This window comes from Pterocles gutturalis, unplaced genomic scaffold, assembly GCF_000699245.1.
Source record: "Pterocles gutturalis isolate BGI_N339 unplaced genomic scaffold, ASM69924v1 scaffold37971, whole genome shotgun sequence".
Taxonomy (NCBI): domain Eukaryota; kingdom Metazoa; phylum Chordata; class Aves; order Pterocliformes; family Pteroclidae; genus Pterocles; species Pterocles gutturalis.
The window spans coordinates 65,804-89,513 of NW_010101913.1; the positions used below are offsets into that span (position 1 = coordinate 65,804).

The 23,710-nt window shown below is 41.4% G+C and overlaps 1 protein-coding gene across 1 annotated transcript in view; it reads left to right on the forward strand.

Annotated features, from left to right (window-relative positions):
• Window positions 1-23,356, forward strand: part of FBLN5 (fibulin 5) — a gene marked incomplete at its 3' end in the record, with an annotated part of 40,528 nt that extends 17,172 nt beyond the window's left edge. The window contains exons 5-8 of the mRNA XM_010084864.1: window positions 15,941-16,063; window positions 19,226-19,342; window positions 20,290-20,409; window positions 23,234-23,356. Of these exons, the coding sequence (XP_010083166.1) occupies window positions 15,941-16,063; window positions 19,226-19,342; window positions 20,290-20,409; window positions 23,234-23,356 (483 nt within the window). The remainder of the gene's footprint in view (window positions 1-15,940; window positions 16,064-19,225; window positions 19,343-20,289; window positions 20,410-23,233) is intronic.
• Window positions 23,357-23,710: the final 354 nt, after the last annotated feature.

Sequence of the window (23,710 nt, forward strand, 5' to 3'; positions counted from 1 at the left end):
CCAGCTTCCAGTGTGCACAGAGGCATAAAAGAAAACTGTTTGCTTTATCTAACTCTGTAGGGTAAAGCTCATAGCATGGGTAAGAGCTTCCACCCATTCAGTAACAGTTGTTGTCACTATGGTGGAGCAATGCAAAGCTGAGGTAGCTTCCCTTTCCGAAGGAGGAATCTTGGAGTCAGTTTGCCAGACTGCCATTCCTTACTCCGGGAGCAGGAACCAGGCCAGGGAGAGGAGATGTGGTCTGAAAGCTATAGCACGCTGCTAATTTCCTGCTATCCTAACTCCTGCGGGGAATCCCAAACCAGGCATAGGCCAGAGCAGTCTTGGATCATGCGCGGGTGTTTCAAAGGCAGATTGCAACAATATATACAACACTTGTTGCCAGCAAATCACTAACCACTGCATCTGGAGCTTTAATTCAGAAGCAGATTGAAATTATTTTCATTAAAACCAGGCCTGACTTTGTGAAGGCATAGCCCAGAACTGTGCATTGACAGCTATCGGTTGGTTTCATGCAGTCATCCCAGAAGACTGTAGCATGCCAGCTTTAGGAAGGAGGTGTTCATTGCCACTAAAACAGTGCTATCTGAAGATAATGGCTTTGTAAAACCTGTATGATGTTATTCAGGTAGTATTTTGCATTTTGGGGCAAAAGTCTCAGTGAAATCAGTGATTTTTTTTTTTTTTTTGGTGGCTTGCAACATGTCAATTCGGCTCATTGACATTTTCAAGAGGTTTAACTCATCATAGATGAAAAGTGGCATAAGAGGTTTTTTATAAATTAGACTTTTTTTACAGGGTTACACATAAGACTTCCAACACTGCCTATGATTTTAATTTTTTAAAATTGAAGTTTTATCTCAAAGTTCCACAGGCAACTTTGAAAACCTGAGTGTAGATTTGACCCCAAAGAACTGTGGCATAGATGTGTCCTACATGGACTAAAGAACACCTCTAAATGTAATCATCAGCTGACAATTTGCAGTATAGCCATTAATGGCCCAGCAGGTCATGTGCATTCTGAAGCTGATAAGGGATGTATATCAGAACAAGATACAAAATACCATCACACTCTGCCCCACCAAAATTTCAAGCCAACATCTAGAAGCTTGGGACATTAAACCATTTCAGAAATACATGATCCATCCCTGGTTCATTCCCTCTGACCTGGAGAGGGATGTGAAATGCTGAATTAAGCACTGTCTGCACTATTTGACTGGAGATGATTAGAAAGACTGCAAATGGTAAAAAGCTAATCATGCTAAAGATTTGCTGGGCATGCGTCTGTGCTGAAAATGGTTCCTTCTAAAATGTGCCTGCTCTCTTGCATGACTGAGTATGACCAGAGACCTTGTGGTAATAAGGGGCTAAGAAAGGAAAGTACTATGACAAAGGAAAAAATGTAATTTAGCTTTCAGTCGAGCAGGCCCATATGATGGAAATTTCACTGAGATGTGCCTTCTGGACAGTAAGACTGGGAATTTGCTCCAGGAATAACCACAGACATTAAATGTTCCTGCTGGTTGGGAACATTGCCTTTTTTGTTTATTTATTTACTTCTTTTTTTTTAATTACCTAAACAGAACATGTTTTTTCAGGCCAGGCTACTTGGAACTGAACCATTTGGCTTGGGAATGCTCAAAGTGAACATGTGTCTTTCTGAGCTTTCATGGGTACTGTGAGAGCTGGTGGGACTGCCTGTGACATTGGTAATATGACTGGACATGTGTTCAGCCCTTAGCGCTAGTCAGCAATTTCTGAATTCTGGTGCAAAGAAGGTAGACTCATCTTGAAGCTTTGGGGACAAAAATGTGCAGATCTGAACATGTGAGCAAGGCAGTCTTGGTTCTAACTGTGTTTGTACAGCATCCAATTAAACAGTTCTCCCACATCAACAGTCCCTGGTAAATTAAGCAGAGATTCACAAAATATTGCTGCTGTGATGAATCGCACTGCTAACAAGGTTTACAACTAATCTGTATATACCAGTATCCTAAATATTTTCTCTTAACTACCTCCAGGAGAGAGTTCAGTGTGCAGCGGATTCCCGTTGCCTTCACAAGCACCCAGTTCTCCCAGTCATACTGGTTCCCTGGTACAAGAAAGACATGGGCATACTGAGGGGTATCCAGCAAAGGACCACCATGGTGGTTAGAGGGTGGGAGCACATAACATACAAGGAGGGGTTGGGAGAAGTGGGTTTACTCTGCCTTAAGAAGATGAGGCTGGGGAAAGAATTGTATTACTTGCTGTCTTCAACTGTCTAATGTGAGTGTGTAGGGACGACGAAGCCAGGTTCATCTCAGAGGGGCACGTGGACAGGAACAGGCAAAAGTTGCAACATGGGAAATTCTTGTTAGATGTAAGGAGGAATATTATCATTGCAAAGGTGGTCAAACATTGGAACAGAAAGTCGTAAAGTCTGTGGCTAAAAGTTGTATCCTTAGAGAAATTCAGACCTCAGCTGGAGAAGGCCTTGAGCAACCTGACTGAATTGCCCCTGCTTTAAGTGCAAGCTTGGACTTGAGGATTTCCAGAGGTCAGCTCCAACAAGTCTTGTGCAATGGTTCTGAGACTGCAGTGCTTGAAGTGCAGGAGCCTGTGTCTGATACTGGTCCTAGCCTTTAATTTATCTAAGACTCTCATAAAATGAAAGTGATATTCTCTTTGTCACATAGACTTCGAGTTTTAGCATTGATTTTAAAGTGCTGTAAGATCTTTGGATGGAAGCTGATACAGTGAAGTAGAAGCAATAATCAGAAGTGAAAGATTTTATTCTCAGCTTTTCAGTGAAGTGAATCTTGAGTTTCATAGAGTGCAAATTCAGTCAAGGCCATCCAGATCAACACATCTTGGTTTACACCAGAATGAGTACAAGGGAAGATCTGCCCTTATCTCAATTGATTTATTGATTTACAGGCAGGGGCCAGGACTCCTAAAAGTGTTAGGTAACTTTCATCAGAAATTTTCTTTTCTGCAGTTTCAGCCTCGCATCTTGTCCTGCCTGGGAGTTTCACAACCATCTAGAACCTGTCATGGTCCTGCTCAAAACTGGCAGTTCTTGGGGCTAAACAACAGTCAACTTTCTGCCTCTAAAGTCTCAGCACATCTGCTTTGAGGGCTTGTTATCTCAGGATTTCACAGATCTTGGAAGTTTCTGTCTTAATTTATGCATTAAAGGTAACTGCATGGGTTTTAAAACAGAGAGAGAGAGCGGAAGAAAGGTAAAAATCCATTTGAGCCATGAACTGAGAGTAAGGAGAGCAGGAGAATTGCCAGTAGACATCCACATCACATACTAATTGGAAAAAAGTAAACCTCCCGTATCCACACAGTTTTCATTTATCCAGGAAGGTTTGCAACCCAGTTGGCTGGCAGCAATTTTTGGAACATTGCAAGCAAATGTGGCTCAATCATTATAAAAGAACGAATGCCAAATCTGAGTTAAAGCCAGTTATTTGAGCAGGGATTATAGGCATTTTCCAATGATCACCACCACAGAAATAAATAAATAGATGGCTTGCTATGTATACACTCAAAGGGGAATGCTGCCCAACATGCATAGCTCTTTGCTATTAACAGTAATGAGGACACAGCTGTCTGAGCCTGGAAGCCAGTATTTGCAGAGGATAATTCTCAAAGATTTTTCTTCTCCCCTGGCTTTTGTCCACTACCCGTTCTTTGCTTACAAAAGAGCCCAAAAGGCCCTAACATGTATACAAGAATTACATTGGCTTTGTGGCGCTTTTGAAATTGTTATAAAGCATGCAGACCCATGGACAGAATTGGAACTCAGATGAAATATGAAAAACAATTTTCTATCCTGATAAGCTCCCCAATGCCCTTAGTGCCAAGCATAACACTCCCTTCGTAGTCAATCACAACAGCTCCTAGAGCAGCTGGCAAGGGTTGCTGCCACGGGCAGAGATCTGAAGCTCTCCCTTCCTAAGAAGGACTTCTAACTCCCACTGCATGCAGAGCTTGTGGCTGCCCCTAGGCAGACAAGTGATGTGAGTGTGAGTCACATATAACTGCTCCACAGAGCCTCTAAAGAAAATATAGAATTGTCACACTATCCAGACACACGTTCTGCAAGCACTGATGGTGCAGCCAGGCTCTTTTCCCTGGTTTTATCAGCTAGGTTCATGGTATAAAATGTTGGATTCCTGGAGGAAGACAAAGTGCTGTAGTTTCCATTGCATGTATATTTGACTCAGTCAGTTCAAGTGACGCGAGGCAAACTATAGCCATGCCACCTCCAGCTGGAGCCTCCTTATATGTTCAAGCCAAGCAGCTTTGAATCCAGCCCATTCCTGAATGAGATTTTGGTGATGATTGCTGAGGCTTTGTGAGACATTAGTTAGTGATGAATTTCAAATTACTATCCAGTTCCCCATAATGAAGAGTTCTTGTTTATATACATGCATGGGGTCCTCTTTTTTAATGTACATTAAATATTTCAAGGTATCCTGTGAGACCAACTAGAGCATCCATACAGAATTCTCTTTAGGGGTATGTACATATTGCACACTTCGAATCTCTCTTGTAGTTTCGGGTCTCCAGTACCTCACTCCCACCGTTGTTTGCACAACATTCTAGAGCAACGGTTAAAGCTTTTGTCATGTTGCATGTCTGAAGTGGCTGAATTTTAATAGAAGAAGCAACCCTTCCAATAAAAGATTTTGCTATATCCTGCAGGTGGATATTTTAATTCCTTTGTTTTCATTGTGGCTTTAATTTCTGGATCCATTTGGATCAATTTCTTCTGCCATATTAGAAGTAGGGCTGTTCTCTTTTTTACTAGTTATTGTGGTCTATTCACAGTCTCAGACCTCCTTAGCCTGCCAAAACACTTGGAAAAGGAGCTCTTAATGACTCAGTTAAAATGTACAGTCAAGAAGTTCACTTATTAGAGGAAATGTAAACTGACCACCAGTTGGCTAAACCAGCTGGCTGGACTATTTGTGCTAGTGATTTCTCAAAGCTCCCTGGGGAGAAAAAGTGGGAATAGCAGTTCTCTTCCTTTAGTTCTCTCGTGGTCTGTACCCTAACAGAAAAGTCTTTGAAAGAGCTTGTTGGAGGAGAAGCCAAAAGGATTTCATGGACATGTTTAAAAGCTTTATAGATAGTGCTTTAAATTCCTATATTTTTAATATATTCCTTCTTAAAGGGTCTTTTTAAACTATCCCATAGAATTGCAGAGGAAACATATGATTCAGCCATAGAAAATTCACTTTTTCAATGTTAATGGTTCTACTCCTCTTCTGTGAAATTTTACAAGCCTTCTCTAGAAGTTCTTACATGAGACTATTTCATACCATGCAGCAAAGGGAAGACTGGAAGGACTTTTTGCTAGAAGTATGTTTTAATTTCTTAGTGTGCATTTCCTGCCTCTGATTGCACATCTTTTTAATTTCCATTGCAACAGACAGTGTTACTTATACAACCACCCAGCAGCTGGGAGTGTTCTCAGTTATTGCTCGCTGGCTCCTCTCACCACCCTACCAGCAGATCTCCATGTAGCATATGATCATACAAAATAGGTAATTTTGAGAAATGGGTAGTACAACAGTAACACTCCATTTATCCAGATGAAAGCCATGTTTCCTGCGCTGAGCAGCAAACACTTGGTACTTCCTAATTCAGCAGGTTCAGTGTCATCAGTGGGGTGCTAACACATCTCTACCCCACTCCAGCAGGGCACTTGGGTCACTCTTGTTCTGCTGTACCACACCTACTGGAATAGCGTAAGCGCACCAGAGAAATACCTGAGATTCCCAAATCACATGCACTGACCACGGATTTCATAAGTTGTGTACATCTGCAACAGGAAATCATGAATCCAGAGAGTACAGTTATCATAGAGTCATAGAATCTTAAGGTTGGAAAATACATCAAGGATCATCATATGATCCAGTCCATGAAGTTTCCATGTTTAAGTGAAGCCCTCAGTTGAAATCAGTACTTTGTCTCATTTCTGATCCCAGAATTAACACGCATTTGTGCATAAGCGCTCATGGGACACTGGGAATAGTCCATACAACCGTGTGTAATCTTGTATGAACAGGAAGCCCTGGGAATTTGTGGGAGTGAGGAGCTGTGGTCGTGCAGGTGATGCCAAGTGTATGAACCATGTACAGATCTGTTCTGAGCAGAAGGTGAAAAGGCTGGTGCCCCTTTTGTCCCCTTGCTATAGACTTACCTGCACAGCTGTCCTATAAATCTCCATCACAAAAACAGAACTAGAACTGTGCTCAGAGAGCAAAGTCCTTTCACAGCTTAGCTGTTGTTTATCATCTTTGAGCCATGTTAAAAGTGTGCTAGCTAAGGAAAGACTCAGATAGCTGGCACGAGAACTAAAACCTGTGACACATGTTGAGCAATTTTCATACCAGGCAGAAGGAGCAGCATTACAGATTCATGCCTCGCACTTCTTATTATCCACTTCCAGGCTGACCATCTATGTGAAAAAACACTTTATCCTTGTTTAGCAATCAACCAATAACATAATGCATATGGGATGCAGATAGAAAATGAACTCAGCAATCAACAGCCAGTTCTCAGACACTGAAATATGCAATTAAACAGGTGTTTAGGGAGTTGATCTTGGATTGTGTCCAAGCTCAGCAGGGGCAGTCGTCCTTGGAAAAAAACACTGACCCCACACAGCAGCAGTTTGAATTTGGCTTCAGTCTGCACTTTAGGAATGTGGCATTGTTATTTCTCCCCTTTTCTTATCAAATGTAATTATCTTGAGAAAAAAAAGTTTTGAGAAAACATGTGATTTCACTGAGTAAAAATCTACTACTGAGGAAATTATTTCTCAGTGTCCAAATAAGGAGTGGGGGAGAAGTTTGGAGAAAGTGCTCTGTTCCAAGTAATCTTGGAACTGATACCCATGTTACTGAGCTCGGATGTTTAGTCCTGACCTGCAATTATTCCTATAAAAAAAAGGCATCCAATCTTTGTATTATTTTGAAATGGAGCCCTGAGGGTTATAAATGACTGAAAGAGCTTCAGTGTTAGAGCAGACAGATTCTGGAACAAGCTCACAGCCTTGAGCCTCTCTGCAAGACTTTGTATCTGGAGAGCGGGATGAGCTCCTGGGGTTGTGATGGTACAACAGCAGTACTAAAATACAAACAGAATAAAATAAAGAAGCAGGGCCCCAAAATCACCCACAGCTCCTAGAAGGGGGAAGAATACTTTCCATGGCAAACCTTTTTCACTCTGCAAGACCTGTGCTCTCACAACTGTCACATTAATCTTCAGACTTACTGCATTGAACCCTGTGGCTCTCATATAATCATGATGGCAAAAACATATCCACTTTTGTCAATGGTTGGTCAAAAGAAGGAAACACAGCCATAGCTACTACTGTGACACTTAGAAATTTGTGGCATGATTATCAGAATTTATTACTTAAGAAAGGAAGTCATGCATGCTAAATATGTTCCAAATAGAACAAAATGTAACAGTCCATCTGTGAAAGAGTGCACATTGCCAAAAGCATATCGTCTTGGAAATCTGCTGTCCACATTGGCTTCCCTCTTGAATACAGAATCCAAGCAAAGTTTTTCTTCTAATCGCCAAAGTCTCCAAGAATGTGGTTCTAGCTCAGAGATTATAAATCCACGTTCTTCCATGAGAGCTCTTTGCTAGGGGCATTATCACCTTGCCAGCCAGCAGGGAAAGGAGCTGTCATGGAGGGAGTGGAATGGTCACAGTGCCCGGAGCATGGGCCACACCTGTGGAGTGGTAAGAGTAGTCATGGATCCCACCACTTTCAACACCAGTGGGTGGTCTTAACAAGGCAGTAGTCTCCCTTGTTCCTGCAGTGGCAGGTGCAAATCATCTCCTTGGGATGGAGCTTCTTTGGTAAGCTTTCCATGTGCATTTACTCTGTCATACAGCATGTAACCACATACTCACAAATACCAAAATGAAACTCAGCAATATCTTTTTCTTTTATAAGTACCTTTTTTGTTAATATTTTCCTGAAGGACTCTGATGTCTCTGAACTGACAAGCTGATCTTAAGGACTTTGTTTCCTTCTGTATTCTTTAATGCATAAAGTCCTGTTTATGAATAAAGTCCTGTTTTTCTGAGCAGAAGAAAGGCAAACAGCATCTTTGCTTACAGTTTTTGAACCTCACCTTCCAGTGCACAGGCGCTTCCATTTCCGAAGCACCTCCGCTCCTTCTCCCCTTGTCTGCTGGCTTTCTGCCCTGGCTTTCCACCTCCTAAAGTCACTTAGCTTGTCAAACAATCTCCTGCTTCCTGCATGTCTACTTCCCCTAATCTCACTTTAGTCCTCTCAGGGCTCTTTGATTCAACAGATTGTCTGTGGTAATGACTTGTATTCTTCCTCCGTATCTTACTTCATGCTTCATAAACATGCAATCATTCTACATGTCCTGAAAGGAAGGTGGCTGGCATGCCCAACATCCTCAGGCTGGTGACTCAACATCTTCTAGCGTAAGATTATCAACATTTTCTAAGTTTTCCATATTTTTTCTGCAGTTGCTACAAACATTAGAGGTACAATATCTCTCACTAAAAATCAAACTTATTGCTAAAAGTACAAACAAAAAACGAAAAATTGCACATGCATGCATTTAAATCTTTGCAAAGGAGAAATCACTTGGAAGAACTTTACAAATTCTTATCCCCATTTTCAGTAGTTTCACTGACGAAGATAGATCTCCTAATGGCCTAGGAAATGTTAAGAGATGTAAGGTAAGCAGAAAATCTCAGGTGTGATGGTTACAGATATAGATAAAAATCACTAAACATTGAATGATGTTAAATCATTCAATGAAGACTGTAAGACACAACTTTGACCACATAATCTGTCTTTTTTGTGGTGCAGGCTGTAGAACCTTACCCAGAAACTGATGTTTTTTGCTACAGCATATTTTGAAGAAGAAATACTGTTCACGTATAAAGCCCTAAAGTAATGGAACATCTACCATCTGCTTTATTATATTTTTCAGATGGTTAATCAGTAGTACTGCTAAAGTTTGTGCCTTATTTTTACTTTGGATTTGTCTTGTAAACACTGAATTTCATCCTGTTGTCTTTTTCTAGCTTTAGTGACCATGTCCAGCTAAAAACTTTGTTTCCATGAAGTTGTTTATACATCACAGGCAAATATACCTTGAACCTTCTCTTAAATAGATAATTAAATGGAGCATTATCGTGCTCTGAGACAAATCTTCATTACTTGGAATTACTCTTTGGGGATTTCCTGATCTCTTTGCAATATTGCTTTTAGAATTGTTGACACCAGAAATGTATTTCAGTAATTATTTTACTGATGCAATATACAGTGGTAAGAACAATTTCCTGTGTCTGCTCAGTGTTCTCATGTTTATGCTTGCCCTTTCAGTAACACTGTGTCAGGAGAAGTTCATGTTCAAGTGATTATCTTTAATGACCCCAGAGTTATTTTCATGACCAACAGTTTTTACTCTCAATATATGACCCTGCATTTGTCTGCCTTGAAATGCACTTTCAAACATGCCCGTCATACCAGCTTATTACTTTTAGACAAGAGTTCTGTTCACTTTTTAGTTCTTAGCCCCGCCAGCTTGTGATCCTCTGCATTTTATCTCAAATGTGAAAAACAGTGGACCAAAAGCAGATCCTCAGAATCCCATAGACACTCACACCATGATTCCACATTTATGATTCTCTCTTGAGCCTCTTCCATTTGAACAGTGTTTAATATGTCTGGTCTTAACTCAGTGGATTAGAGTATTTTTATTCCTCCTACGCTGTGATATCTTGTGATATTATCAACACAGAGTGGCCTCAGTCCTGCATTCTTTGTGGGCATGAGTCAGTATAAATGATCACTACATCTTCTGATAAGAATTAGCCTCCCTGGTGAGACATGGTGTTGTGCTGCAGTTTGACATGCAGGTTTTCTTTCTGACTATATTAATATGCTGCCCCTTTTTTGTATGCATGGCTTTTAAATTATTTCATTTTTTTAACATTTATGGGCAATGAATTAAAAATTTCATTCATTGTTCTATGATGTGGCTGAATTCTAAATAATCCACAAAGATTGCTGCCAGCTTTTACAGATAATAAAACACAAAGCCAGTAATTTGCATGCTAAACCCAATTAGTTCATATATTTATTTTGACATTGTAAATGATATCTATCCAGTCACCAGGCATCCTGCCATCCATTAAAAATACAATCTGTACCAATAAAAACAAAACATTAGCACATCACATGCACAAAAGGCAGCCAGTCAGCCAGAAATATAAAAACCCCACTTTCTCCACCCCTCCAATCCCCAAATGAAACCTCATTGCCCCAACCACCTCACCTCTGTCAAAATGTCAAGTAAACAGAACATCACACCCCAGGGTTGCTAGACCAAACCACCACAGCCATAAATTTTTAAGGCAGACACAGAGTGAGAGACATGATTAATTTTGGACTATTCGGGCTCAGGCTCTTGCAGCAAGGGCTTCCTGACAAATGTACGTGGAGATGCCTCCTACCTATTCTCCCATTCAGTCAGTAAACCAAAGATCTATAAAACTCATGACTTCAAGCCACGAGGGTCTGTGTTCATTCTAGGTGGTATTTCTTAGGAGGCAGAGAGCAGCGGCGTGGACGGACTGCGGTTGCTCTCAGTATTCAGTTGGGAAGTAACAAAGTGAATCGTTCCCACTTCAGGTCAAATTTTAATTTCAGTCTGGACTTTTGCCCTTGGAACAAGCTGTGGGAGCAATAATGTGAACATACCATCTGGGAAGATGGATGGGGGAATGTAGATGGCTGTTAATTTGACAGCATACAGCAGCATAATCAAGAGCTGAGACATCCGGGCCAGTATTGGCCAAGCAATCCTGGGCAAGAGAAGTTTTGAACAGGGATCCACCCTCCCTTGCCTCGGTTCCCTAGTGTGGTTTTGAGTGCTGAACAGCTGCTCTCTCAAAGTCAGGAACCTCTGAGGAGTCACCCAGAGTCACTAGTCACTCAGGAAAATTTGGACATTCAAAATCATTAGGTCTTACAATGATCTTTAGCATCAGTCCCAGTCCTGTCTGGGCAGCTAGATAACTCTTTCAGTTTGCCACTGACTGTGTCAATGGTTCTTTCCTTGTTTCAGTAACTACTGGAAGCTTTGAGATTCAATGTGTCATTAGGGGAGGACAGTAACACTGAGTAGCATGGAAGGAACTAGTTTAGCTGAAAGAACCTTTGATGCCTCTGGGGGCTCCTAGCAGGACATAATGCTTTCAGAATGATAGTTTATGTTGTACTTTAGATCTCATTGGTCAATGTAGAGGCTGCACAAAATTTCTGAAAAAGCTGTACCTTTAAGAGTTCATATAAGAGGGGCACGTTGTATTGGGCTACATGAAGGACTACAAGTCAGAAATATCTGTGACCTGTTCTTGCTTCTGTCTTGCTGAGTGGTCACAGGCTAGGCCTTTAAATTCTTAGTCTTGAATTCCCAGTTAAAAATTCAGGGGCACTGGTATTTATCACCAAGTGGGACATGCAGGGTTTCATAGTACAGTTTGATTTGTATTAGGACTGGAAGGCTCCAAAAAAAAATGGACTAATTGTGAGCCGTCTGTGTATATAGGAGGACAGGCCCTGCCCTGAATAGTTTTAGATGTTAAACAGTGAGGGAGGCTACACTATGACAGAGATTTTGTTCAAATAGGATGAAGGGCTTTGGAAGATGAAGAGCAAGGATGAGTTCCCACAGGCTAAGTTCTCAGCACCTGAGCTACAGCGTGGTCACTGCTGCTGTGCTGGGTCCTTGTCCTGCACAGTAACTACCAGGTACCTCAGTCTGTTTTCACTGAGGACAGACTGAATTTATATTTGCTTCCTAGTAGCCACACACTGAGGAATCTAGACAAAATCACAGAAGAGGTATCCAATAAAGCTAGACTTGCTCTTGGATGCAGGTAATGTTTTCTAAGGATCTTGGCAACGAAAGGTACTAGAAGCAGGTTCAGTATAATGAAGCCAGCCTTGGATATGGGTGATGGGTGACACCGTCTGATGCTTTCATGGTACTGATGCCGAAATCCTCAAGTATCACAATATCTGCTAACACTTTGAATGGGGGCAGTGGGGTTTCTAGGGTTACTTGCTAGATTGCCTCACTTTAGTAACTCCTGCAGTCCAGCTGATTAGACTTTACTGTGGGGCTCAGACAAGTCATTGTATTACTTCTTTCCATGGTGAAGACTGCAACATAAGTCATGCCGAGTCAGAGGTACACTTCTAAGCTCCAGAAAACTGCATCTCAGGGATGTCTGAGCCACAAGTACTATCCTTGTACTAAGTAGTCCTTACGATTTTTTGTTCTATGAATTCCTCTTATCTGCTTTGAACCTGCAAAACTATATTTAGTGTCATGTACATTTAGCATCATGGTTTTACTTCAGTATGGCTCAGGAACTCTTACAATGGCAGAGGTGGTACCAGTGAGCTTTGAAGTTATATTCTCAGGGCATGAACACACCTAGCATTTGTGTTTGAATGGGACAGAAATAATAAGCTGTGCAAGAATAAGAAATGATTTACACATTATTGAATAGCTGACAGGTTGTTTCCACTTGCAATTTTCCAGTCAATCAAAAGTGCCCTGGGAGTGTTTTGATATAGCTTCTATGTTGGCACTTGAGTCTAGTGAATGCATTACAGTATAAGTTGGGTACTGACCTGTTGGAGAGTAGTGTAGGGGAGAGGGACCTGGGGGTCCTGGTGGACAGCAGGATGACCATGAGCCAGCACTGTGCCCTCATGGCCAAGAAGGCCAATGGCATCCTGGGGTGTATCAGAAGCGGGGTGGTCAGTAGGTCAAGAGAGGTTCTCCTCCCCCTCTACTCTGCCCTGGAGAGACCGCATCTGGAATATTGTGTCCAGTTCTGGGCCCCTCAGTTCAAGAGGGACAGGGAACTGCTGGAGAGAGTCCAGTGCAGAGCCATGAAGATGATGAAGGGAATGGAGCATCTCCCTTATGAGGAAAGGCTGAGGGAGCTGGGTCTCTTTAGCCTGGAAAAGAGGAGAGTGAGGGGTGACCTAATCAATGTTTATAAATATGTAAAGGGTGAGTGTCAGGAGGATGGAGCCAGGCTCTTCTCTGTGACATCCAGTGGTAGGACAAGGGGCAATGGGTTCAAGCTGGAACATAAGAGGTTCCACTTGAATATGAGAAAAAACTTCTTTACGGTGAGGGTGACAGAGCACTGGAACAGGCTGCCCAGAGAGGTTGTGGAGTCTCCTTCTCTGGAGACATTCAAAGCCCACCTGGATGCGTTCCTGGGTGATCTGATCTAGGTGTTCCTGCTCTGGCAGGGGGATTGGACTAGATGATCTTTCGAGGTCCCTTCCAATCTCTAACATTCTGTGATTCTGTGAATCTCTCAAAGTTTTATGGCTAGTTTTCTCCCCAGTGGAAATAAGTTGGTTTGTTGTTTTTTGTTTTTTTTTCTTTCCCAGCCAAATGTCTGGTTTTGGTTTTATCAGCCACACCAGTTCTCACTTTATGCCACATCATGTAAACGGGCTGGGCAAGGCACCCTCTGTCTCCCAGTTCTGATATTCTTCAAGAGGATACCTGATGGTTAGCCAGTTGTTGCACTGCCATTTTTCTCAGTGTGCAAATATCAGCTTTCACTTAGTGAACCCATGTAATGTAAATAATCCCTGGCAGACAGACTGGATTATACTACCTGTTTGAACCAAGAAGACTGCTTGCCAAAAATAGTTGATTTTATTGCATTGGCTGGGCCTGTCAGAGTTTAATGGCACATCATGATAAGGGGCAATCATACAGAAAGACAGAGACATGTAATATAGAACTGGGTATGTGCACTCAGACCCAAGCAAAAAGATTTGGTGCTACCAGTAGAGCTGTTTATACCTGTTGGTCTCATAAAACTTCATTAATGAAGCCACTGAGGTATCATTTAATGTAAAATGTGGGGAGTCAAGGTGTTCCGCATAGACACCTTTAGGTTGATCAGGTTTGCTAGGGACAACAGAAACTTCAGAGGTAGCTTCCACTGCAAAATTTTTGCCTTCAAATGGAAATATTTCTCCAATACTACCAAAAAAGGTGAAGACTAGGAGTAAGGAAAGAAATCTGCTTGGCAGATAGCAAAGAAAAGAGGATCAAAGCCTCACTTTTCCTGAGTGATTGTACTGCTGCTCATGCAACTGCTACAAAGATGACTTGGGAACAAAACCAATCCCATAGCCACCTATTGCTTTTGGTGAAGGATGCAGTTGTACCCCCGCAAGAAAGATGCACCACAGAAGAATGGAGGATCTGTAGTCTTCAAACAGCATTGCTACTGGTGGTAAGAAGACCGTGACCTTCATTTTGTCTCTACTGTGCTTCACCTATTAATATTACTGGAAGCAGGGAACATGGAAAATGAAAACCTCCTTTCTAAGCTCAGGGTAGGCTAGAAGCAGCAGAATTGGCCAGACCCCAGGGTCCCACTCCTAAAACAATAAGAAAACATGACAAATACAAAACTTTTTTATTTAGGAAACATTAATGTAATTCTTATTAAATTTGTGATTAGATAAAATCTGTGTTCAAATACTACTGATACTACCACTCTTGTTATCTTATCAGCTTTGATTCACCATAAATAGCTCTGGTACAGCTGTTGGCAAGTCAAGAACTCCAGACTCTCTGCATATACATAATATGTGTGTATTTATTTATGTAACTGAACATGTTAGATATGCTGCTGTGGTATATTGGATCAGTTATTTCATGACTGCTGGGATTTTACAGCCGACTGGCTGTGCTAGCTGTCCCAGAGGCAGATACTGAGACATAATTCCTGCCCTCTGCTGCCTGCTCCAGCCCAGTGTGTTTGTGAGATACTTTCAGTCATGATCCAACCAAGTCTGAGTTAATGAGAATCAGGGAGGGTTCAAGGGAGTAGCATTGTTCAGATTACATAGTACTTCAGCAAAGGCCAGTGCACAGTATACTGGAATAAAAAATAGTTTAGTTATCAATAAATAAAACATAGAAATCTGAGTTGGCTAAAAAAACCGACACAATTTGTCTTTTAATATTTCCATTTCTGACATCTAGAGGCTAACCCCATGCCAGAAACATCAGGGAAGAAATTGAGCAAGGAGGGATTCAAATTGAACTTATGACTCTGAAAGGCATTTTTAATCAGTTAGGTTCCAGGGTCCTGGCTTATATAAATGTAGGAATGCTATTCACCTCCTCTGGAAAAAAAAAAAAAAAAAAAAAAAGCCCACAACAAAAACACCCTAAGGGGTTGTAATAAAAAACCAAATACATTAAAAACAATAAGGATGGAAGGATGGTAAAAAAATGAAAATATAAGATTTTTATTGTCAGGAAATTGATTCCAGGGAAATATACTTTTTTTTGTCAGGTAAAGGTTGATTTTGATTGAACCTTCTGTCAGAAAAATTACAGTGAGATAATCTGCATTGGTGGGGGTAGGAAGTAACATTTTTTATATGTCTGAGTTGTGTTTGTACATCTCTTGAAATCCCATTCATCTCTTACTCCACAGTGGGGTTATATAGCCCTCTCCCTAGGGCTGAACGCTGCCCTGTAGCATGGAAATCCCAGTTCAGTAACAAAGCAAATGTGGAAGAAATAAAAAACTCAAGGTAATGCAATTTCTTTCTTGAGGAGCTGTGAGAAACACTGGGTCATCTGCAAAAGGGAGAGATTTGATGTGCACCCATAGTTCTCACTGCCCTCAGCCATTTATTCTGACCACTTCAGGTTGCAGTCATTCCCTCTACTCCATCACACTTTGGTTCCTTGCACAGACCTGGTGTATACATTGTGAGTGCAAGGCCCTGTACAGTGTGAACAATCTTTTGTTGTTGCTATTTCTAATATTTTCTTGCTGTATTTCTGTGTTGCAGATGTGGATGAATGCGCTTCAGATTCTCACCAGTGTAACCCCACCCAGATCTGCATAAATACTGAGGGGGGCTATACCTGTTCCTGCACTGAAGGCTACTGGCTGTTAGAAGGCCAGTGTTTAGGTAAAAAAACTTGTGCGATGTGAGATTTGAGCATCTGTGTATGTGTATCTGTGAACAGCTGAAATAATGTCACTGAGCATCTTTGTCGAGTACACGGTTAAACCTTTGGCTACGTGGAAACTAACGCCTTTCATCTTTGTAAGTGCCAACAGTACGCTTGGCAGAGAGACTGTCTTGTGGAACAAAAATGTAAATGTAAATGCCATATGATGAGCATCCATGTTACACATGGGATTTTCATATTCCCAGTCTGAAGGATTTCCTTTCATATAAGATCTATCACAGGCATATATTCAAAAAGATCTGTTCCCAAACAGACCTGTCCTTTCCATACCGTGACAGTCTGGATCCGAAGGGATCAGTATTTGATATAAAGAAACAGTCCAGTAAATCCCTAGATTCAACCAACCCTTTTGCCTGGAGGCAAGAAAAAAATTACCTCTGAACTGGGTACCATTTTGATATCTTCCAAGCAGTTTTATTTTGATTTTATTATTTTCCTTGCAGCAACGTCCTGTTCATCCTTTTAGCTCAGCCCTGTCGAAAAAAAACATCACTCAGAAAACAGGACTGGAAAACCTTCTAGCTCCCCTCTCCTGCAGCCCATGATGAAATAGAAGTTAATTTTAGGTACACAGATAGGACCTAAGAGATAGGATACAACTTTTTTTAAAAAAAAAAAAAGTTTGCTTATTATTATTTTTTTCCCCCTCAGCATGGGCTGCTTGCCTGCCAGCTCTGCAGAGCTGGACCATCCTGTCACAACACCTCTGCTGGAAGGAGAACGGGCTTTCCCTGCCCATTCATCCCTGGAGACTCTCCAGTTATTTTCCAGCTTTCTCCTCCCAAGTGCCAATTCCAGTGAAGGACTGACTCACGGCTGCTTTCCTAACTACTGCAAACAGCTGCTGTGTAGCTCACCTGGCAGGGACTGAGTTGAGCCTCATCCAGGCGGGGCCTGCACAGTCCCAGCTGCTTTGGGCAGCCACTGACTTGTAGTTCCCCTGGGATGTGAAGTCTCCAAGCCCCCTGCTCCTTAATCTCTGATAATTCCTCTTCTCTTGAAGGAAAAAGGCTTGTGCTGGGGACTGTAGAGGTGTATGTGATGGGGTGGGGTTGAGGGAGGGCAGGGAGGTGGATTCTGTGTTACCCATTACAGCCCAAACTTAAGGGTTGCGTTCAGTATTCAGGATTTGGACACGGATCTAAAGAGCTTTACTGCTTGATGGATATACCAGAGAACTGAAGTGGCTGCATTGCTGAACTGATTTGGGTATCTGCTTATGCCATTTAAAATAGGCAATAACATCCCAGTGGTGCCCACTTTAAGTAATCATGGGGTGGATTATTACAAGGCAATACAAAGAGCTAAAAGTAAATTGCATTTAGAGTCAGTAAGTGACTTTTCCCTAAGTGTCAAAAAAAGTCTCAGTTTTCCATATTTTCCACTGGCCTTGGTGCAGTGATTTTTGCTGGCATAAAGCAGTAAAAAACCATTTAATGTAATCAGAGGGCTGGGTTGGGTTTTTAGAAACAGGCTTTTATGGTGCACTGTTAGTAAATGACAGCTACAAAAAGCTGCACTTCTGTCCACTGTAGTTATGCCAGTGAAGTTTTTACAGGATGAGCCAGTACAGCAGTGTTCACATGACCTGCTCACAAGAAGCAGCTCTGTAAAAGTCCTTATCATCAAAATGTAGCACTCTTCAGACAACAGTCCTGCAAAAGCCAAAGCGTGTATTTAACATAATGCATTGTGTCAGAGAAATGAGGTATTAATTTACTTAAAACCCACATAATTTTTGCAGGATTTGAGCCAAGCCTGCTGCTGGTGTACCACAGCTGACCCTGACCTTTTGGGTTATCTTGCTATTTAGAATGCAGTGGGAAATAAAAGCTAGTAAGGGTAAAACTTAGTGTCAGTGTCCTTGCTATTTTACACAGAGAAAGTATTTCCAAGACTTTTGACATTTTCAGAATGGTTTCCTGAGACTTTCAATGGCAAAACTACCCCAATGAGGCCAACAACATAAACTTGAATTGCAGGATGTGGCTACTTATACAACAGATTCACAACATTGTTGGGTTTATGATATTACCACATCCTGTAAATGTTCGAGTCATTAAAGAATTTAGTTCTGAAAACATTGTTGATATTTAACACTAAAACAGGAAGCAGCCATTTTAGCTAACAAATAATGAATTATTGGGATTCATGCATATATACGTGTACATATGAACCATAGGGAAAATACTGTCATTTTGATTTTCATGTGGGTTGGAACCTATGCTGGGGGTCATTTCACCAAAACCTGTGCCTTCCTGTTTCGCTCCTTCTGGCAAACTGACCGGAGAGAATACACTTGGTTTTCTACCGCACAAACTTAACTTCAAAGCTTTGAGAGTAGCCATTCAAAAATCTACGTAAATCAAAAGACAGTTGATAATAAAGGAAATGTAAAGTCTTGGATAGGACAACTATTCCAGGTGTTTAATTCCAGTTCTTAGTCCAGGAGCAAAATTCTTCTAGCACTGACCATCATACATATCTTACAGCATTTTCTTGTGCTTGTAACAGTCAGTTGCATGTATTGCTAATGCTGCAATTCAGCCCAAACTGCTATTTTGGCAGTAAATTTACTGTTTACATTTTAAAGTCTATAACATGTCAGTTAAAAATTCATATAAATTGTGAATGTGGCTATAAAAAAACGTATTTCAAGAATATAATCTTTAAAACAAAGAAGCATTTAGTAATAAATACTTCTTGCTTTTCTAGTGAGTAGCTTTGGTATATGTGGAGGTAAAAAAAAAACTTGATTCTGACAAAACTTTGCTATAATGTTGGCTGTGCTCGTGTTGATGGGCTGTGCCAGCTATCAGGTATGCTTCCAGGTAACTGCTTAAAGGGACTGACTCTGGGCTTCCCGATGACCTCACATTAAGTTGAAGATCACAGCAATGACAATCAGTTCATAGGACATACTGATAGATGTCAGCTGTGGATAAAAACACATTACAGCATTCTTTTGGGTAGAGATGTACTATAACTCTGTGTTTGAACACCTTAAAGTTTTGCTGTTAGATCTATAACCAGGACACTGTTACTGGTACTGCTGACTCAGTGTGATTGCTGCTACTTTCCATCTTTCCCATATGTAGATATAGATGAATGTCGCTACGGTTACTGCCAGCAGCTGTGTGCCAATGTGCCTGGTTCCTACTCCTGTACATGCAACCCAGGTTTTACCCTTAATGATGACGGAAGATCATGCCAAGGTACTGTGTTTGGTAAACTATGACTGAAATATTTGGTCCCAACCCCTAAAACTTGCTTCATTTTTGGAATACAAGTAACTTTTCCAACATTGCTTTTGAAAATGTTCATAGGTTTGTCAGCCTGAGATATTGCACCATTCCTCGGGGGTGGGGTACAGGTGCAACACGACCAGTGTATCAGGATAAATATGCACAGAGGCCCAAGCCACCTCAAATATAGATTTACTCAATTCACTTAATTTACAGAGAGTTTAGATACTGAAGTTACTTTTAAAATCTGACCTGTGTGACCCACCTGAGAGAGAAAAACTCTGTCAGAGATCTGAGTCTCCCAAGCTCCAAACTCAGGTCCTGAGCATCAGACCACCTTTTGCTGTTATGTGCTACGTGAATCAAAGTCAACTCAACCACTTCATAAAGACTCTCCCTAGCTAAGCAGGGAGCATCTTCCCACACGCTGCAGGAAAGCGTCTGTGCTGATGATGTAAGTGCTTTCCAGAAGCTGCTAATATCCTAAAAGGAAAACAAAAATTGATTTGGTCATAGCCCTAGGTTTCCATAAGGACCATTCCTCGTTGCATTGTCTTCCTCAGGTACATCCTGCTGCATTTTGTCTCAGGTCTGTTATGACAAAATCAGTTCAATGGTTTTACAATTGCAGGATAAAGACAGAAGCATTTGTAATAAATATTTCATCCCTGTCTTCCATGTTATTTTTTTTATTGAAGACATTGCCAAAATGCTTCATTTCCAGGCTTGTGTTTCCAACATGCTATTTCCAGGCATCAGCTTTACTCCCAATAAATGACACTGACTTAATTATATTTTTTCAGAACAAATCATTTTGACTGTACAGCTAATCTCTTTGAAATGCTTTACAGTAATGAATTGAAAATAGGGTTTGGGGAGAAATCACTGATGATGCATTGGGTATTGGTTTCCTGTAGATGTGAATGAATGCACAAGTGAAAACCCTTGCACTCAGACCTGCGTCAATACCTATGGCTCTTTTCTCTGCCGCTGTGAACCTGGCTACGAACTGGAAGCTGATGGAGTTAATTGCAGTGGTAACTGTCTTTAGTTATTTACTGTTTTGTTTTCTTTTATTCTACTGCGTTTTCTTTTTCCAATATATTGCTTTGTACATGGTTTTTAAAAAGATTTTTTGTGTTGGTCCATGGTTAGCAGCAGGATAGCTGCAACTCATATGATCTTCTTTCCAGTTAAAGCACACAGCAAATACTCAGAAAAGCACAATGAAGGAAGGCTGCAAATTATTTTAAAGAAATAAGCTAAATATTTAAAACTCCATCATAACAACAAAGCATAAGAAAACTTTTTCTAAATGCTGAACAGGAAGCTTTATTAGAGCAAGTAAAGCAGGGACTAGCCTAGAACATTCTTCTATGATTGAAGAAATACTTTATCTAAAGCACTTTTCCAGTTGTCTGTTGAATGCATGTATTCCTCTTGCTCTTAACTACTGCACATTTCTGCCTGAAACCTTCCCCAGTTTCCCCTGTATGGCTCTGGCTACACTTCAGAAACAATATATGGTTTCTTAGAACAGCTATTGCTAATTTGTTCAGCACACAGTAGAAGAGACTGTGCTTATGTCACTGTACTTTTTCCTCTCTAGTTTTTGGTTTTGTTTTATTGTTTTATTTTAACTGAAGGCAAAACTTATTTCTGTGCTTAATGTTCCCACAGCCTGATAAAATTAGAGAATCCAGCCAATATTTCTTGGAAGGAGAAACACACTGGAAAATACTTGTTTTTTAATTTACAGTAAACAGATGTAACATGCTGTTTCTGAGAGAGAAGACATGTGATATGCAGTATGTGTATAGATCAGTGTTTCCAAAGCTGTTCTTCCCTGTGAACCTTCTTATTATAAGGGAAAGAACAAAGACTTAAATCTCAAAAGGCTCTTACGCATTTAACACTTAGAGCTGCAACACCTAAGTTTTCTGCTTTCTAATGGATTTTCTGCTTCTAAGACTCCTGCACCTTTTTATGCGCTCCTGAGCTAGTTGGAGGCCTGAATCAGTTAAGTTTAATGCAATGCCACATAAATATTGCCAGTACAAAATAGTGACAGAAGAGGTGGTCCTTGAGCCTTATTCCTGTCTGAGAGTTAAGCCAGCAAAAGGCACTTGCCACCACCCAGATTTAGAGCAGAAAACCTTTTCTTGACAATACTGTGCAAGAATATGCTTATTAAAGCAGGTCAGATTTCTCTGGATGAGCTTCCTTCGCTTCACAAGCAAACACTAGACATCACTGAGGCTTGCAAAAGCAATGCCTCATTAGGAGGACACTCTTATGAGACACCCAAGATCCAGATGTACTTCAGTGGCCACTGGATTAGCCCATGGCCTAGCAGCCAGCTTACCTTGAAGACGGGAGGCATCCCTGTCCCAATTTAAGGAGAGAGGCAGAGATTTCAATCTGTCTTTCCCAACATCAGGATTATTTTCTAATCAGAGAGGCCTTGCACGTGCATTAGATGTGCTCTGAAATGCCTACCATCTCATCCTCTGCAGGCAGTCAGCAGAATGCCAGAAGTGTTCAGGTGTGCAAAGGCATGTCTGTCCTGTGTGGGCTCAGCAGCAGAAATGTAGGACACTCGGGGCTTTAAGTCCCTCCAGCACTTGACAGCAGCTGAGCACAGGTTATATGAATCTGATGTGCTGGAGGTCTGGGGATGGATGATATCTCAGTCCCCTTATGGAGTCAGCCCATTGTCCATGTTTTGTCAGGAAGCTGGTTTTTTTTGGCAAACTTGCTGGGGCAAGTCACACAATAACAGGACTATGTAGGTGCAGAGTTCCTTTCATCTCCCTTTTGATAATCTGGTTGCAGCCATAAAGCCACTTCAATGTATTTGGGCTTCAAATACATTCCAATGCATCTGCACAGAACACCAGAATTGGATAAATGGACTGAGCCCAATTTAGAAGAAAGGGAAATTCAGGCTGAAGAGTAAAAGTGACTTGCCTGGGAGAGTCAACATGTCAGAGCTGGGAATAAGAACTTGGGAGTTCCTGGCTGGGGCTCTGGCCTTTGTTTCTTTCTTCCCCAGAACAGGGAAATAAGGAAATGATTAACTGCAGCCTCCCTCAGTCTAGCGCCTTTGCATGTGTTTTCCCCTCGGTCAGCCATGCCTCCATGTGCAGCTCTGAGGTTCGTCTTTCTTGCTTGAGCACAGTTCTTCAGAATACAATGACTGGTCAGTTCATAAGTGCAAGAGGAAAAGAGCAAAATTTCTGCTTTCAATCAGAGGTTTGACAGACTGCTTAGCTTCCTGGGTATCTGGGAGACGGCTGGACCTTCCAGTAGGTCTGACCAAAGCTGGGATGAGCTTTGTAGTCTTGCTGGAATGCCTTGGAAGTAACTCGCTAGAGGCTAGGAAACATAAAACAGCCAGGGCTGGCTGCAGGAGATCTGCTGGGACCCATGTGGCCCTGGGAAAGGGAAGTTTGCTCTCCAGAAAAAAAAAAAAAAAAAGAGAAAAAAAAAGAAAAGAAAATCACCGCCAAGTCTCTCCTTTCAAATTACAGTTGCAGCTTTGTCGTTGGAGTAGCTCTATCTCTGACGTAAAACAGAACTGAAAGCATGGCCAACTAGTGACAGGTATTCGAAATGAAAAATAAATAAATAAATGCCATACATTGTGTTCAGCAGCAGCTTTGGCTTCCCTAGGAGAAAAATGTTTAACCAATAACTTCTTGTATAGCATTTTTTCAGGTTGCTGCAGAACCCTGGGGAGCTGGAGGGTGCCAACCTCCAGCTGGGGTGATGGGCAAGTAGTCTGGATGGCCACCTGCCTGCAGGACTGCTCGTTCGACTGTAAAGCCAAAGATACTAAAGTTTGTTTTACCACTGCAGACATGGATGAATGCAGCTTCTCAGAGTTCCTCTGCCAGCACGAATGTGTGAATGCACCTGGTTCTTACTACTGTATCTGTCCTTCGGGCTATAACTTGCTTGACGATAGCAGAAGCTGTCAAGGTAAGAACATTCCTGAGCTGATTAAAACCCGAGGGGCACAGAAAATAGGTCCTGTGTCTGGAAAGAGATTTTCAAGAATTGAGATACTTGGTCTTGGCATTGCACAGTGAAATACTCATAGGGGCCAATTATGTAATTCTGGTAAGAATGCCATCACGTGAATAGTCCCACTGAGGTCAATTGGGGTGTGTTGGTGTAAGTAAGATTTTACTGTCTAGGAAACAGCTACACAGGAAAGCCCTCAGATCCTCTCCTCTCTGCTGCATGTCTCTCTTTAGTTTTCCCATTCTCTAATATCAGAGAGCTTGAGCAGCTGATTTCATAGGATCATAGAATCACAGAATGGCCTGGGTT